The sequence below is a fragment of the Sorex araneus genome, chromosome 9 (assembly GCF_027595985.1).
Source record: "Sorex araneus isolate mSorAra2 chromosome 9, mSorAra2.pri, whole genome shotgun sequence".
Classification (NCBI taxonomy): domain Eukaryota; kingdom Metazoa; phylum Chordata; class Mammalia; order Eulipotyphla; family Soricidae; genus Sorex; species Sorex araneus.
Window position 1 is genome coordinate 37903763 of NC_073310.1, and position 15043 is coordinate 37918805.

The 15043-nt window shown below is 32.9% G+C and overlaps 1 protein-coding gene across 4 annotated transcripts in view; it reads right to left on the minus strand.

The window, feature by feature from the left end:
- AKT3 (AKT serine/threonine kinase 3) overlaps positions 1 to 15043 on the minus strand; it is a 346959-nt gene that overhangs the window by 34714 nt on the left and 297202 nt on the right. For all 4 annotated transcript variants that reach the window (XM_055147428.1, XM_055147432.1, XM_055147429.1 and 1 more), the window contains one exon: positions 3303 to 3517. In XM_055147428.1, the coding sequence (XP_055003403.1) occupies positions 3303 to 3517 (215 nt within the window). The remainder of the gene's footprint in view (positions 1 to 3302; positions 3518 to 15043) is intronic.

The following is a 15043-nucleotide window of genomic DNA, read 5'->3' on the forward strand; positions in this document are numbered from 1 at the left end:
AGCCACTCAATTTCTCAAAAGCAACATTACCAGCAATTATAGCAAATAACTAAGAAAATTAAAGTTCATATTGCTTATCATATTTTATTGGTATCAGGTGTACACTGTTTACATCTGTACATTTTACATTTTGTTCACCAATAAATTAATCCAAGATCATCCTTCATCTTGCATTGGAACCCTTTTATATTATTTACCACTCTTCCTTTCCCTTTTGGTAACTACTAATTTGGTTTTATAGCCTAAAAGTTAATTAATAAATTTAGTTTGTTCATTTGTTTTATGTACAACATGAGTAAAGCTGTGAAGTGTTTGTCTTTCTCTGAATAAAATACTACTGCAAATTTTAATTCCTCTGTATAAGTCAGCTCAAGTCTTTTAATTCCCAAGGTAAAGCTAATAATTGCAATAAAAATGTATATGGAGTTTAACCTAAGCATTTGTGAATATATGCTTTATGCTCCGCATTAGTCTATAACCATTAAAACAAAGATCACTCATTGTGTTCATCTTTTCCCTAACATTTAAGATAGCTGTGAAAAGTCTTGATAGGGAGGGCAAATACAGTGACTGCAAAAAGACATGAGAACTACAAGAAAAGTTATGTCCAACCAAATATTTTATTAAGAGGCCACAAAAGAAAGTACTGTCAAATTATCTGGAGTCAGGAGGTAGAGTTAAAACTCCTCTGCCCTTTAAGCCCAAGTCAAATATAAGATATCCAAATCAAACAGATAAAATAGAAATCTTAGATCTATTAGTTCCCTAAAACTGGGTGCTGCTTTTTATATACAGTTGTGAAATAATCACATTAAAAAGCACACATTCAAAGCTTGAACCAACTACAAGTCAGAGAGATAGTACATGGGTAGGGTGCTTGCCTTTCATAGGTTTGGTCCCTGGAAAGCACCCTAAGTTCACCAGGGGCTGGAGCGATAGCACAGCGGATAAGGCGTTTGCCTTGCATGCAGCCGACCTAGGTTTGGTTCTTCCGCCCCTCTCGGAGAGCCCGGCAAGCATCCAAGAGTATCTCGCCCGCACGGCAGAACCTGGCAAGCTACCCGTGGTGTATTCGATAGGTCAAGAGCAGTAACAATAAAGTTTCACAATGGAGATGTTACTGGTGCCCGCTCGAGCAAATTGATAAGCAACGGGATGACAGTGACAAGTTCACCAGAAGTGGTATCTGAGTGCAGAACCAGGAGCAAGCCCTGAGCACAGCTGAATGTGCTCCAAAACAAATAAAAAACTTCAATCAACTGAGTAAATGATGCATTATACATCAGATTATATGTGTATATATCTATATTTATTTCTACAAACAATTTTAAATAGGGCCAGAGAGATAGCACTGCGGTTCAGGGTGTGTGCTCTGCACATGGGAAACTTGTCAGCATGGCCCTTAAGCACAGCCGGGCACAGCACTGAAGTCGCTGGCATCACAGGGACCTAGCAGCAAGAAACTTTGGACCCTAATATTAAACAGTCTGGGGGCTGGAGCGCGTAGGGTGTTTGCCTTGTGTGTGGCTGACCTGGGTTCGATTCCTAGCATCCCATATGGTCCCCTAAGCATTGCCAGGAGTAATTCAAGAGTGCAGAGCTAGGAGTAAATCACCCCCCACACACCACAAAAAACAAAGAAACAAACAAAAACATTAAACAGTCTGATCCAATTGGCCAATTTTTGCTTGGGAGTGGTCCCTGGATCTCCTGAGCACTTCTTGGTAGGCCCTAAAATAACATATCAAAGAGACAAGAAATTTGATTCATCTTCTTGTTCTATACAAATTATCTGAAGCTTAGAATAAATCACTCTTTGATCCTATTTTCTCCTCAAATATAAACAAACAAAAAAAAATACCTACACTACCCTATAAAGCTACTGGGGAGAAAAAAGTAGAGAGAAAAAGTAGAGAAACCAACAGATGTAGAAATGTCCTAGTAAAGAAGGTAAAATGTTAGGTAACTTTGCAAATGGTAAGATCTCAATTACTAGGATTATTGAATGTATTTTCAATTTTTTTTCATAAAGCAAAAAGATACCACTTTAATGTGTTTATTTATTGGTGGTAACCTCTGATCCTCATAAATAGGCTAGAAACATGTAACAGAAACCATCTCTAATGTAAACGAAGAGCACATTTTAGGATTCCTTTATTCCTTCATTTAGTAATTTAGTCTGTCAATAAAAACTTATTCAGAGTCAATCATAAGAACAATGTAAAAAAATCTTGTGAGGTGTTATGTAAAATTTAACTTATATAAAACAGTTTATTCTCAAGATGATTAAGATATAAGAAATTTTCATAAAATAAAGGGTAAAGGGACACTTAAAGCTGTTATTTTTAAAAAAACTTATGAACATGTATGATAAGACAAACACTAACACAGAATATAATAATTCATTAAGAAAAGAAACCAAAGAATTCTTCAGGTATTACTAGAGCTTAAAAAATGAAATTCAGAGTATTAAAAGTTCTTTTTTTATATTAGTAGCACTCATCTGTGTGTAGAAAAAATGCGTTGAAAGGATAAATGGTCAGATAGCACAGTGGATAAGGTACTTGTTTTATGCTGACTTATCCATGAAGCTAATAGATCTAAGATTTCTATTTTATCTGTTTGATTTGGATATCTTATATTTGACTTGGGCTTAAAGGGCAGAGGAGTTTTTAATCTACCTCCTGACTCCAGATAATTTGACTTATGAAGCTGACTTGTGCACAATCCCTGGTACCAAATATAGTTCCCTGAGCCCTCCAAGAGTGGGCCTTGAGCACAGAGCCCGGAGTAAGCTCAGAGCACCACTGGATGTGAACCAAATACCAAAAATCAGATAAAAAGGGCAAGGTAGATGGATATCCTATTATAAGTTAGAGTGGAAGGAAATTATATAGATAGGTTTATCCTTTTTAATGGCATAAATCAACATAGTTATAAAAGTCCAGAGATTGGTGAGAAAAAGAAATCTTATCCATAGAAGAGCAAGCATTGAGGCAAACAACTAATTCTTACTTACAGTACATATCAAAAAATGGTTCATTTTTTTTACTTATAATATGAATTAAAAACTCAAAATCCATTAAAAATAAAATCTATATAAAATATTTATGCTAGAAAAGAGATGATATAATTTTTAAAATGTATTATGTATTAAGCAGTTAAAAATAAGTTGGTCCCTTGGTGAAGAGATGTCCACACAAATTCACTGCTTTTTGGAGTCAGTTATATTTAAATTAATTTCCATATCACAATTTCAATCACATTCATTAGTAAGTCTCTGAGGGTTCTTTGTGGCTTACCGTTTATTTGGATCCTTTATCAAGAGCCCTGAAAGCAATGATTTTGCATCTGAAGAGAGTGTTCGAGGAAATTTAATGTCTTCCATTAGTATTAGTTCAAAAAGTTTCTCATGATCCTGGTTGTAGAAAGGTAACCTCCCACACATCATTTCATACATGACAACCCCTAGGCCCCACCAATCAACAGCTCGACCATAGTCATTATCTTCTAATACCTAAAAATGAAACCAGTAAGAAGAGTAATTACTAAAAATTAACTTTAAAATATTATTTAGAACACAGCTTTTTAACCTTTTCCAACTTATGAGCACTTTTTGCTTGAGATATTTTATACAACACTGATATGATGCTATATCACAAAAAATTATCTTAAAACTAATTTTTAGGATTTTTTGAAACCATATGAGGTTGCACAATCCACAGTTTAAGAAGATAGGATTTATACAACATAAGACTTTTACATAAAATGAATCCTCAGCTTGAAAGTCTAGTTAGGCTATTCTGAGATCTTGACATTTAAAGCATGATGCATTCTACAAAAAAAAATAAATCACACCAAATATATAAAATGTTCTATATATATGCACAAAACATGTACAAAAAGGGACATTCATTCAACAAATTCCAAATAAGGGTGTATATGTGTACACCAAACCAATGAAAACTATTAGGATATTTGTAGGTTTTCTCAAGCCTATTTAATTTTATATTCCAGTTCCAGTAATATGAACATTAAGTTAACCAGTACAGTTAAGGATGCTGATTACAGAACACATGTGTCTTGCCACATTCTTGCATTAAGAATCACTATGTCGGTTCCCTGAGGTTACTGCAGTACCTTAGAGGGCATTCACTGAGTTTATTAGATCCCTGCTAATAACATTAAAAATGGTTCCCACAGGTCTGCTGTCAGTGACCTTCCAAACACTGCAGGCCATTTCCAGTCGTACCACAATTAGGTTTGTTCGAGAACTAAAGGTACAGGAGTCTTGCCAAACACCAAAAGTAACCAAAACAAGATGCAGGACAGGCAGACGCATATGACCACTGGTCATTACAATAGCAAAAATGAAAAGGAATGGGTGGGAGGTGGGGAACAACTAGATCTTGCTCTCTCCCAGGAGAGAGAGAGAAAGAGACAGAGAGAGACAGAGAGACAGAGACACACAGACAGAGAGAGAGAGAGAGAGAGAGAGAGTCAGAGAGAGAAAATAAGGAAATGGCAAACCTCTGAGCATAGAATACCTTAAGGCATGAAAACCATGACAATGGAAGTAGCTTCTAAATACTCTGGCATTTCCCTTATGGTTAAACCTTCTTAGGAAATATTCAGTTAACAAAGTGAATACAAAGAATTGTACTTGGATTGCAGTAACTTTATTATCTAAAATTGTGGTAGCTTATAATAAATTTTTTTTTAATACAAGAAACAAAAAACTTGTGCTCAGTATCTGGGTGGTACATGCCTTCACTTGTTTCAAAACATACATTTTATATAAAATGAGGCTATTAAGAAACAAAAGTATCAAGAAACTTTTAGAGAAACTCACCCCAAAAGAAACCCAATAGCTTTCCATTATCCTCAGAAAGATTGATTTTTTTAATCAAGTTATAAGATGTGTTCCTCATCCAGTGGAATTGAAACTTTCAATATTTTAAGTTACTATATGTGAACAGTCTTAAAACTTCATTTATTTACTTTATCTGAGTATTTTAGCTATGGAACACACAGATCAGGAAAATCAAACTCATAAGCCATCAATTTTAAGATTCTTTTACCTGGTTACCTGTATGAGAATTTGGTACAAAACCAAGCAGCGTTCAAGTTCTAAACATTCTTGTTTGAATTAATACTTCACTGAATTATTAATCTATATATTTATGTTTAAATGATCAAACAATCTCACCATTACAATAAAACTTCATTTTAATACTATGGATAGTACTTAGGATGACAAAATCTTTTAAGGTAGAGATAACAATTTGAAAAAGGAAATAAAGAACTTAAGGACCTACTTAGCAGTGTTTCTGGAAAGCTATCAAACTATTTTAAATTCTACTGCATAATTTATCTTTTTTTTTTAGCTAAAAACTAGAAACCAGTTCTCATGTTTTCCAGAATATCTTTTGTAAACCATGCACCAATCAGAAATATTTTGATATCCCATCTTAATCTAAAAAGTTTAAATTTTGACTTGTTTAAAGTGGTTAATATAAGTATATACAAAAAAAACCCCACAAGAAACAAGTAAAAAAGCAAAAAGAATTTTATTTGTGTACTTATATTAAAAGGAATTATAATGTAGCTTTTAAATACCAGTGACTAGAGAACTCAAGAATCAATCTCATATCCAATTAGCAGAATATACTATTTGTGGGTCTTTATCTAATAGATCCAGGATTTTGCCTCATAAAAATTTACCAAAAACATTTAAAATTAAGTAACCTTGTACTGCATTCCTATAATACCAATGAAACAGTGGCACATGTGAAAAAGAGCCAAATGAGGTTTTCAACCTTTTTTTTTTCTTCACAAAACCATAAAAATCATAAAAGCTAGATTAACTGCCTCCCGAACCCACATTTCACCAGCCGGGTTCTCATCCCCAGCTGGCAAAACTGGCAATCCTTTATTTTTGTTTAAATACCTGGTTTGCAGCCAGAAGAGAGAGTACATAAAAAAAGAGGTTTATTTTTGAAGAGAATTAAGCAACTGAAAAATAAAACTGCATTGTAAAAAACAAAAACCCTGATATAATATATTTTATTTAGCTTTGTAAAATGAGTATTGATTCTCAAATAAGTAGTTCCTTTCTGAACATATGTGCTTTAATTGATACATAATGCTACAATGAGAACCATTTGCTAAATCACTTTGTGCTGAACAAAATTGATGTAACATATTATCTTATTGACATGTGAACTTAAGTGTTATGTTGAAAATACCCTAACAAATCAGTCAGCCTTCTTAATCTGAGTCTTCGATATCAGTTAAAATGATAGATTTCTACTCAGCTCCTACCTATCAAAGTAGGATAAAAAACTATACAAGAAACAAATAATACTTTACATGTTAATATAAAAAACACAATACAATTATACATGTACCATCTCTGCTTAAATGTAAATTATTTCAAAACACAATGTTTAGAAATTCTTGAAATTAAAAACTATATCCTCTTTTACATTATTCTTGTAAGATAACTGTTCTGCCTCAACCAAAACTCTTCCTCTTCAAAATTACAGTGACAAAAAAGTCTTTATTTTTCTTATATTGTAATTTGGGCTACACTTGGTAGGCTCAGAGGTAAAATCATACAGTAGTGCTTACGGGAATTATATAAGTCCTCAGTGGAAAATATAATTCAGGGAAATTATATAATATAAAATCCCCCAAAAGTATTTATAAATTACATGTTACCTACTGTATAACAAATAGTTTATATTATGCATGCTATGTAATATAAAATATACACACATATAATTCAGGGGAATTATATGCAGTGCAACTGATCAAACTGGGGTTGGCTACATGTAAGGCAAAGCATCTTATTCCCTGTAATATCTGTCTGGCCAACAATCCTTTTCAAAAACTGTCGTATCAGAGGGAGAGGGACAGACACAGAATGATCTCACTTCTCTGCGGAATATAAGAAACAAAATAGCAGAATAACTAATGCCCAAAGGCAAATGAAACAAAGAGCAGAAGAACCAGTTTTCAGTAGGAAGCTTGCAACTGGGGTAGTGGGGAGAGGTCAGGGAAGGGACCGCTACAACACTTCTCTACTCCCTGGTAATCATGAGGGCTTGATCCAAGAGGTATAGTAAATGACAATGTAGAGGCAAAACAATAAAAAAGTATGTTTCAATTCCATAACAACTTGAGCTATCATATAATTTAAATATAAAAATGTCTTTTTGAGAAATAACTCATAAGTCTTATTTTGAAAAATTAGACTAAAGTCTCTTTTCCATAAAACATGTAACTGACATGTAAATTGAACTCCAGACTTACACATGCAAACTAAACTCCAGACTTAAAAATGAGTGTAGACATTTAATGTTTCTTTCTATTCCTTCTGTCTTCTGCAACTACAGAAGCATCTTTATTATGCAGTTACTTTGAACAAAAATACCCAAATAGAGATAAAAACAGAGGAGTACTAAAACATTTAAACACATAAAAAATTTAAGGGACATGTTGAATCATTACTAAACTGCAAAAAGTTCTGAAAAGACAAAGAGCTTAATACAACTTTTTCTAGAACAAAAAGTCAGTCCGCTCTACTTTCTAACATAAAAACCATAAGATTCAATTAATACTCGATAATACTTGATGTAGAATCTTTCATTTACATAAAAACAAGTGAGTTAAAATAATCACCATGAAGAGCCAGGGTTTGCTACTATGTTCATTATTATATTATTAGATATAATTAAGTAAAATAAATTAATTAGAACATTAAATACTTTTATGTTATTTAAAAATAAAAATCAAAGAACCCAATATAAACATTTATTTGACTAATGGGTACTTTAAAAAAATATTTCCATTTCAATATTCTTTTAGTAATTAGGATTTCTGGGAGGTTGAGGTTATACCTCTGTCATCAAGACACATAATACACGCAAGGCAAAAAATTATAAGGATACTATGTTCGCCTTGGAGTGGCTTACTGCTCAATCAATAATCCTGACAGAACAGATGGGAGAAAATTAAACATCTAAACAAACTGTCTGCACACCTATGCTGTGAAAGTAAACTGCGAACTTGGATGAAACAATTTACGGCTAATTCAAAAAAATTTTTTTCTAGTAACCTTATATTTCAGGTAACTGATATGTGGTTGTTTTATATATAAACACACATTTATATTCTTCATCGTTTGTAAAAATCCGTTTAGTAGTCTTAATAGGAATTCTCTACATAGACACGAATTTTCTAGTTTAGATTCTAAGTATTATAATTTCAGAAAAATATGTGTCCTATTCATAGGAGTTACAAATTATATAGTTTGTATGTATTTATGAGGCATAAATACATATTTTGTACCCATTTATCAATTTGTCTCATAATTGAGACAAATTTTTTTAATTGTAGGAGTAATGCTTTTTATTCAGTCATTGATGAAGCTGACTGAACTGGGCATGAACTCCACTCGTCTCATAATTCTTATGGTTGAAATTTTAAATCCCATTTACTGTGAATTTATTTCTACTCCTTGTACACAGAACCAAATACTTAACATCATGCTTCAAAACTCAATTCTGGCTAGAAAGGGCAACATTTACATATATGTTACAATATATATTCCCAGAGATTTCTGTATTTTTTAAATTTCGGAATTCCAAGAAATTAAGTCTCTGAACCCATGTACAAATTAATACTGAAGTTAGTGTTTCTAGTTATAAGCAGTTTTGTATAAATTCTTATGCTTCAGATAATTAAATTTTAGGCGTGAGAAAACTATGATCATTTTAAAGTACTAAAAATGTTCTGACTGCTAAAGCCAAAAAGATCATCTAACACTGACAAGAATTTCAGGTGAACAGGAGCTCCTACATGAATTGACAGAGGGCTGCAGATAGAGTACAGGGTAAGGTGTTTGCCTTGCATGTGGCTGACCCCAGTTCCATCCACAGCACTGCTATACGGTTATGGTCCCCTGAACAAAGAGCCAGGAGGAGACCCAGGGCATTGACAGGTGTGGATTAAAAATCAAAACCAAACCAAACCAAATCAAACCAAAAGAACTGACAGACTGTTAGGAAGGTAAAAGTCACTACTTAAAAGCACTGAAAGGTATTTAGTACTGAACAATAAAATGCCCATTTTTAGCTGCAATTTAAACAATACTAAATTTGGGAACAAAATGGAATACTTTTTAATATTATTCATGGACAAGAAAATAGAAAGAGTAAATGTCCAGAAATAGAATATCTTGAATATGAATTTCAGCGGGAAAGCAGGAACTTCTATTGTAATTAACCACATTGTTTTTTAAATTTCCACTTTCCCCCTCTTTAAAAATTTTTTTTTTCTTTAATTGAATCACCATAAGATACAGTTACAAAGCTTTCATGATTGGATTTCAGACATACAATGATCGAATACCCATCCACCAGTATACAAAAATTTCCACTTAATACTGATGAAAGACCTCTTCAACAGAATTAAAAGGAAGATGAAGTTTTTAAAAACATACCTTAAGGGGAGAGTTGTTACATGAATCATCAACAATTAAAGTTAAGCACTGTACACAAATTAGTCTGGTTACTAAAGCAATTTTGAATTTTTACATAAAGCTTAGGAATTTTAGGCTTCATTTCAGATACTAAAAATAAGTCTAAAAACACTAAAATTTTGTTGAAGAGGCAATAAAAATATAATTGTATGCTACTACTCTTATTTAAAATCTTAAGACATAAGTAACTGCTTTTATTTCACTTAAGAAATCAATGATAAAGATACATGAAACATTTTACATTTACATTTATGAAATCTTTTACATTTATTCTTTGTTATATTTAAAACAAATTATCAAAATTCAAATTGGATTTGGATTTTCCTCATCTATACTATTGCATGTAACAACTACAATTCCCTTTCTTATCATGTGCCTCTCAAAGCAATCATAAGAAAGCAATGCCTACCTTTCGCTTTAAATTTACACAACAGTTAACTTTTACCTGTAATATTATTTATAATGTATCAAAACTTTGAGCAAATCTTTGCAGCAAAACAGTTATAAAAATACTCTTGTTATTTCAGATATATTTGAAAGGAATAAATAAAACATAAAATACTAGGTATATTAGAGATAGTAGGTTTTGCCCAAAAGTGATTAAAATTACAGCAAACATTTTCTAAAAAAGAAGTTATATAAACTAAGAATATATGAAAATGTATTTTTAGCCACCAAAATAATATTGTAGGTTTACATCAAATTATATATAATTTTTCTTGAATATCAACCACAAGTAGATGTTACATATTTTCCAACAAACAAGTCATTTTGTACAATCTTTTTGTTAGTTTTAACTTGATTATCAAATAATTTTTATTTTTACACTATTATAGAAGTGCATTTCTCTAGGTTTCCAAAACCACCTTATTCAACCTTCCCCATCTGTCACCATCTGCTTCTTTTTAGCATGTACTTTTTGTGTGATCACATAAGCATGTGAAAAATAACTAACATTCAGATGATTATCTGCTGGTACATTTGAGGACTGGGCATAATAAAAGTGAACTGCCAAAACGTACTTAACACTTTTAATTTTGTTGGGTCTTGCATGTAGGCTACATTTGATTTTCAAACTGTTTTACAGTTGGAAAGTTGATCAGGTACTGCTAACTCAAGAGCAAAGCTGAGACTCTAAATAATTAGCACTGCATAAAATGGCTGAGATTTAATGAGAGCCAAAGCAAGTAATAAAATTTAACAGTAAGATTTTTATATGTGATTTTTAATTTCTCTTACAATTTCTAGGTGTGAAAATATAGTATAGACCATACAATCAATTTTCCTTCAAAAATATCTATGGTAAAGCAGGTCATATTTACTTATTGCTAATATAAAAAAGTGCAAAAAACATTCACTTAAAACTATATATTAATGTATTTTTAGAGACTTAAGACCCTAAATGCACAGTTTATATGCCTGTTAGAACTGTGTATCTGCAAATTCTTTTAAAGAAAACTAACTTTATTCTCTATTAATAATAAAGAACTATAACTCATCAAAAGAGGAATGAGAACAAAAACTTTAAAATGTATTCTTTTTCAATAAATAGTCCTTTTATACTGTAAGGCATCTTTTCTGGTAGTTTACCACAAGAACTGAAAACATTTAAGTTCTAGCAAAAAATCAGAGTCTAAAACATAGAATTGCTGGTAGTTTTCAACTGATATCTAACATTCTTTTAAACAACTTTAAGTACTTATTTTATCTTTAAAAATAAAGTACTCTTATTAGATTAAAATAGTTTAAAAATAATAAAAATGAACAATGCTACATATAGCATAGGTTAAAGTAGATCTTTTTCATAATGTATAAAATATTTCTTCTAAAAAATATGAAAGTGGGACAGTCATAAGACAAGCAATACGTAGGATTCTGTTCATGGTCTGATAAATGAATACTACTAGGTCACCAAGAAAAGTCAAGCATTTATATGGTATTAAGGTACAAAGTCATGAGACATATCATCTGAAGTACAGGGAAGAGGCTAGTTTCAGCTCTGCTACTCTTTCTCTAGCTCTATGTATATCTGTTCCATTAATTCAATACGTGAATACAAGTTTAAACTCCAATCTATGCCTATCTTCCTGCTTTCATTTATAAACACCGAACTTTCTTTATCAAGCTCATGCATAATTTTTATTCTTTGACTATATGGTACCTCAATTAAAAAAGTTGTTCTTTGCACAGTAATAATTTTTCACATCTTATTGCCTTAATAAACTGTAAGCTACTTGAGGAAAAAATATTTTTTGCAATCTCTGTGTTTCCCGCATCTACCAATAATGCATGACACTTAATAAATATTTGACATTTATTTTTACCATAAAAATAAAAATGTTCTTTAGGGAAATGGTCAGTCAAAGAGTTGAAAACTGAGCTTAACTTTTTGTTTTGAAAAGGACAAGCACATTTAAAGATATGCTGGTTTTAAAAAAATGCAGGATTTGACATAAATATTTCAAATTAAGACAAAACTGCAAAAGAAGTTGGCAATTTCAAGATTTACCAAACAGAGGCACAAATTACCCTACAGAAGTATTAAGATTTTATTTTTATTTATCTCTTGGGGGGGTTGTGGGCCATACCCAGATGTGCTCATGGTTTTCTCCTGGTTTTTCTGTTTCTCAGGGGTCACTCCTGTGGGTTCACGGATCATATGCGGCACGTGTCTATCCTTATTACTCTGGCCCCCAAATATTAATATTTTAATTAGAAATAATCATTCAGCCATAGGTATAAGCTACTTTAAAGACCAAGCTTATGCAATAAAAATAGGCACACAAAGTGTTTTCTTAGTTATCTTTAAAAAGAAATTGATAATTTCTTGTGAATTGTAAACTTTCTATTTAGAAATAACTGGGCTCTTCTTGAATCAAATTTTTGGTTTTGTTCTTTAGTGGATGACATTTGCATATGAAACAATGTCTTTGTTTCTTAGGAGATCATCTGTTTCTAAAATGAGATGTATTTATCTTCTTCAGATATAATTTCCCCTAATTGTGACAAAACTAATTCTGTTATTCTAAAAATGGGATATCATCATCCATGGCAAATGTATAGTAGGGGTAATTAAGCCCTGGAGAGAAACAAAGAATTTGTTTTTCATGAGATTCACAAAAACAATTCTAGTCTAGAAAATATGATCTTTTATTTGAATAAACAAGGAACAATGTTTCTAAAATTTTACCTAATTCAGTCACAAATATGGAGAATTTTAACCTTCAGTCTTTGTAACAGAAAAAAAAAGTGGTCATTTTGGCAGCTCTCAACAAATAATAGCTGGAAATGTACTATAGTTAAAATAAGTTATTTACAGTAACTCAACATTCTTGAAATATAAATGTAATCTCTAGTTGAAAAAAAACTTATAGTAATAAACTGGCATGATTTATATTTATAAAGAATGCTAGTGTTATTCACAGTAGATTCCTTCTTTCCAATGAATACATAAATACATCTTTTCTTGTTAAGAATAAAGCACTAATTTTATTTACGTGATTATATTTTATTTACTTCTCATACAGTGCTTAAAAGTTCCCAGGTCTTCTCAAAGATTTTTTGCAAGCAGTTCAATGAGAAGAGCTAGAGATATGTGCTGCTTAGAACCTGTGTTGGTGGTGGGGTGGTGTTTGTTGAGGGGGTGTATGCTGAGGATTATCCCTGCTAGCCTAAGAGCACTGAGGGTCTTGGGAGCCTGGGGGTGACACATGGCTGCACCTGCACCATATGGTGCCAAGGATTCAACCAGGGTCAGTCACTGGCAAGGTGTGCATTTTAACTTAAACCTGTTAAAGCACATCTCCACAGCCTGAGCCAGAATTTAAAGAAACTACAATTTACATTCTTATGTAGCCTTGAAAATGTGATTCTTGAAGGCCAAATAGTTTAAAGAATTTAAATAAAGAGAATTATAAGATATCCTATTGAGACACTGGATTCTCTCTCCCACCTCTTATATACAAAACACACTAGAAAAAAACTGCTGACCCTACGTTCCCTCATTTTTTAAAAAAAAGAAAGAAAAGAAAAGAAAAGCGAAGAGAAGAAAAGAAAAAAGAAAAGAAAAAGAGAGTAAGGTCTGAGCTTGGGAAATAGCTCCAAGAGTTAGTGTGCATATTTTAAATGCCATCGATGGGCCGAAGCCATAGTAGAGCGGATAGGGTATTTGCCCTGTAGGTGGCAAACCCGGTTTCAATCCCTGACACTACATATGGTTCTGTGAGTCTCGCCAGGAGTCATCTCTGAGTGCAGTTAGGACTGAGCCCTGAGCACCACCAGGTGTGTCCCAAGAACAAAGAAAAACATAGCAGTAATGCCAGTGATATGGGTGCCATCCCCAGTACCAAATGGTTTATTCAAGCACAGCAAGGACCAACCCAAAAGCACCTAACCAGAAACAGCCCCTAAGCACTACTGAGTGTGGCCTGCAAGTCTCTCTCCGTGGGGACCATATAGGGTACTGGAGATGGAACCTGGGTTGGCTGTGTACAAGGTATACAAGGTACCCTATCGGCTGCACTATAGCTCGGGCCCCAAGATCAGGTACTGAGAGAAGCTCAGGCTAAATGGAAGCATTCCTTTGACAGATCTATGTAGTACTAGTTGACAGCCAGTGTTGACTGTCATATATACAAGTAAGTATGCTTCCAGATTCTCGCCTCCACTCATGAGTTGCTCTAAGGTCTTTCTAGCTGCGGTGTTACATACTGCGGAGTATAGGTTATCCATCCTTGCTGCCCTGTGTTATATTTTGACTCAGAAACTGCAATAATAAAACTACTAATTTTTCTTTCTTTCCTCTTGCTCCTCTTCTCTTCCCCCTCTCCCTTTCCCTCTTCTCTGCTCTTAATTTCTATTCTTTTCTTCTTGACTCATACCTAGCTGTGCTTACTTCTGTCTCTGCTCAGGGATCACTCCTGGTGGTGACTGGGGGGATGACATGTGCTGCTGAGGACTATAAAGGTCCCCGAGCAAGGCAAGCTTCTTACTTCCTATACAGCCCATTTCCACCATAGACTGTAACATTACAGTAACTCACACACTATCTAAAAAACACATAGTTCTCCTTAACTACCTTTATTCCCTTTCTGGCACTTATTTATTATACATCATCTTGCTATTTATTTTTATTCAGCTCCCTTCACCAGAAGTTCCTCAAAAATATGATCTTTATGTCTTCTTCCTGCACTATAACATGTAGAAAATTACCCAATACATAGTAAATGTATAATAAATGTTTGTTGGATTAACAAATTAGTAAATTATAGTGGACTCCAGTGCACGGGAAGATCATTGATTGAGGCTTAGTTCGGCAAGATTCCCAAATGAACCTACTGCCATTTTATTAACATTTCCAATGAAAGAGTTTCCATTAATTAAGCATTAAAATTCACAGCATTATAAATTTAAATTGCTTCTTTGTTTCCAAGGAAAATACAAAATGGTTTAGAATCTAAACATTCTTTATGCAGTAATTGTACTTTTAAAGAATGA